The sequence below is a fragment of the Echinops telfairi genome, unplaced genomic scaffold (assembly GCF_000313985.2).
Source record: "Echinops telfairi isolate 266 unplaced genomic scaffold, ASM31398v2 ScPeMD7_45;HRSCAF=164, whole genome shotgun sequence".
In the NCBI taxonomy this organism is placed as follows: domain Eukaryota; kingdom Metazoa; phylum Chordata; class Mammalia; order Afrosoricida; family Tenrecidae; genus Echinops; species Echinops telfairi.
The window spans coordinates 483816-486516 of record NW_022103943.1 but is presented as its reverse complement, the minus strand read 5'-3'; the positions used below and the strand labels follow the sequence as shown (position 1 = coordinate 486516).

The window sequence follows — 2701 nt, the reverse complement described above, 5'->3', positions numbered from 1 at the left end:
CAGGGAGGTAAAGGATGGAATATATGGGGTCTGAAAGGCAGCTGTTTTCATTACATGGATTTAGAGTTGAAAATTCTTTTGTGCCAAGATTAAGACTTCAAAATGAATCCTGGGACAAAATACTTTTTCTAAAAGGCTAAACTGACTCTCATGATTTACCTTGTGTCAAAGTTAATTTTTACTACTGACTTAGAAGTAATTCAGCTTCTAACCTAAAGGCTAAGGCTGTTCAGATTTTCCTAACAGTCTTACCTTTATTAAAGGATAGAGTGGTAGACTCAGTCACTGTGAAACAAAAGCACCAGGTGCTTGGTGTTAAGGCTTCAGATAATTCTACCCTCTAAGTACACACCCCATCAGAAGGAGACATACTGGGGTGCTTCAACCTCTTTGGGAAAAGGTCCAAGCACCTTTTCTAAAATTAAATTTTGCCTTACGGTCTCTCTGCCAAACATAGTCTTATATCTCAAAACCAGTGTTAAAAATCAATCTCCTGGTTTAGAGAAAAAAAGGGGAACCTAAAATCAGAAGTACAGAATATTTAGGACCCCTGTCCTTCTGGATCCACACTTCCTTCAGGGTCTTCATCATTATAAATGTTCTCTGCCATCTGCCACACTTGCATGATGTTATTTTCTGATACAGAACAAATCACTCAAGGTTCATTGGGATTCCAGGAGATGTCAGATATCTTGGCAGTGTGACCACCATGAATAAACAACAACTCTGGTGGTCCATCTTCTGCATATTCTGGGGATTGTTCCTCTCCAATTTTAATTAAGTCCCAGACATTCAGTCTACAGTCAGTACCACTGGAAGCCAAAATGGATTCATTGTGAGGTGACCACTGAACCTGGAATATTTCATCCTTATGTGATTCAAAGGAATGCAACTTGAGTTTCAGATTTCTTAGATCCCACAAAGCAACAGTCTTGTCAGCTGATCCTATGGCAAGAATGAATTCACTATAAGGATTGAAAGAAAGGCAGTTCACTTCAGCAGTGTGAGCATCAACTGAGTGGCTTGGTTTGGAAGTATTGTTTGAACGATTATCCCAGATCATGAGCTTCTGATCATCAGCAACCGACCCAAACAGAGACTCATGAAGTAGATGCCAGGAAACATCTTCAACAACTGCAGTATGTCCAGTAAAGATGGTTTTTGCATCCACCACTTTTCCTTCCTTTGGAACAGCACTGATTTCCCACAGGCAGATGGTATGATCATCTGAAGCACTAAACAAGTGCCCGCTGAGATTTGGGTTCCATGAAAGTCCATACCCTTCCTTCTGATGTCCACGGAGACGCAAGTCTGGGTTACACTCTCCAAAAGGGTCTGGTTTAGAAGGGTGTTTTTTGTAGTCAAAAACAAGAACTGGATGGAGTCTTGGTTGAAATAATGCAAGGGTTCTGGGGCATGTAATGGGCCCGGTTTACTTCTCCTTCATGGTTGATCTTGATTTCTATTTCAATCTTGCCACTGACAGAGACCAAACCACCAAATTCTCCTTTCTCACTGTCGTAGTGTGAGGCATCAAACTGAGCATCATCATTAGGGAGCTGCACACTGGCTATCACAAGGTGGTTTTGCTCATCCGATGTATGTGTGCCCAAGACAAGTTGTTGAATACTGAAATCTTTCCCTTCTGGTCTGGTTACATCTGGAAGCCACTGTGCAGTTAGGCTGGGCCACTCCAGAGCATGGGTCATCACCAAATCGTAAAGAAAAGGGGTGTTCTTTTTCCATATTTTATACTCCCCGTTGATCATGTGTTCTTCCACGGCGTCATCAAAGGTTGCTTCCTTGTCAGCCATGGCAGGCAGTCAGACTGGAGCGCCAGGAAGGATCTGTAAGGAGAGCGTTGCGGGAGGGGCGAGGAGGCTACGGTTTCTATTGTTTTTCTCTTTGCTTTTTTTACCATGCTCCTGGTCAGAGGCAGGTGGAGGTAGGAGGCACACATGTGCCCCCTGGGTGGGCCCCTCAGTGCCAGCTCCAGGCCTGCCTGTAACCCACATGCGCCCATGCAGAACCTATTTGGAGCCCAAGGCCTCTCTCTCTTCTCACTTACTCTTTTTACCCAGCTCCTGCTACTGCTCGAGTCCTGCTGTGATCTCTCTCTGGCCTCAGTCCCACACATGTGGGTGCGTTGTTCCAAGAGGTTGCTCGTGTCAACTTGTGCGTTCCAGCGTGGCTTCTGTGTGGTTTGGCATGCTTCCCTGAAATAGCGTGTACTCTTTTGAGACTGTAAAACCAGAAATTTTTGTCCTTTATAAAAATTCACTTGGATTACAAAACAGGCTTCAGCATGAATTCCTTCTCATGTGAAGCAAAAAATTGAAGTATCACCCACTTGAGGAACTTCACAGTTACACCTTAGTTATCAAAATGAAACCCTTGTTCTGTAACAATAGGGAATATCAATAAAACCAGAAGTTGGTTCTATGAAAAAAAATCAATGAATTCGACAGGCCTTATCTAGACTGATAAAGTAAGACAAAAGACTTAAATAACCAAGATAAAAAATAAAAGAGGGGACATTACAACTGATTAGAAAAAAAACTTAGAGTTATAGCAGAATATTAACTACTGTAACCTAGATAAAATTAAATATATTCTTAGAAACACATAACCTACCCATACTGACTCATGGGGAAGTAGAAAGTATCAACAGATCCACAACACGTAAAACAATCAAATCAGT

The 2701-nt window shown here is 42.3% G+C and overlaps 1 protein-coding gene across 1 annotated transcript; it reads right to left on the bottom strand.

Annotated features, from left to right (window-relative positions):
* Positions 1-534: 534 nt before the first annotated feature.
* LOC101657915 (histone-binding protein RBBP4-like) lies at positions 535-1814 on the bottom strand. Its single transcript, XM_045290644.1, is given in 2 exon segments — positions 535-1376; positions 1378-1814. Coding segments are annotated over 2 exon segments (1272 nt in total). The 3' UTR covers positions 535-541.
* Positions 1815-2701: the final 887 nt, after the last annotated feature.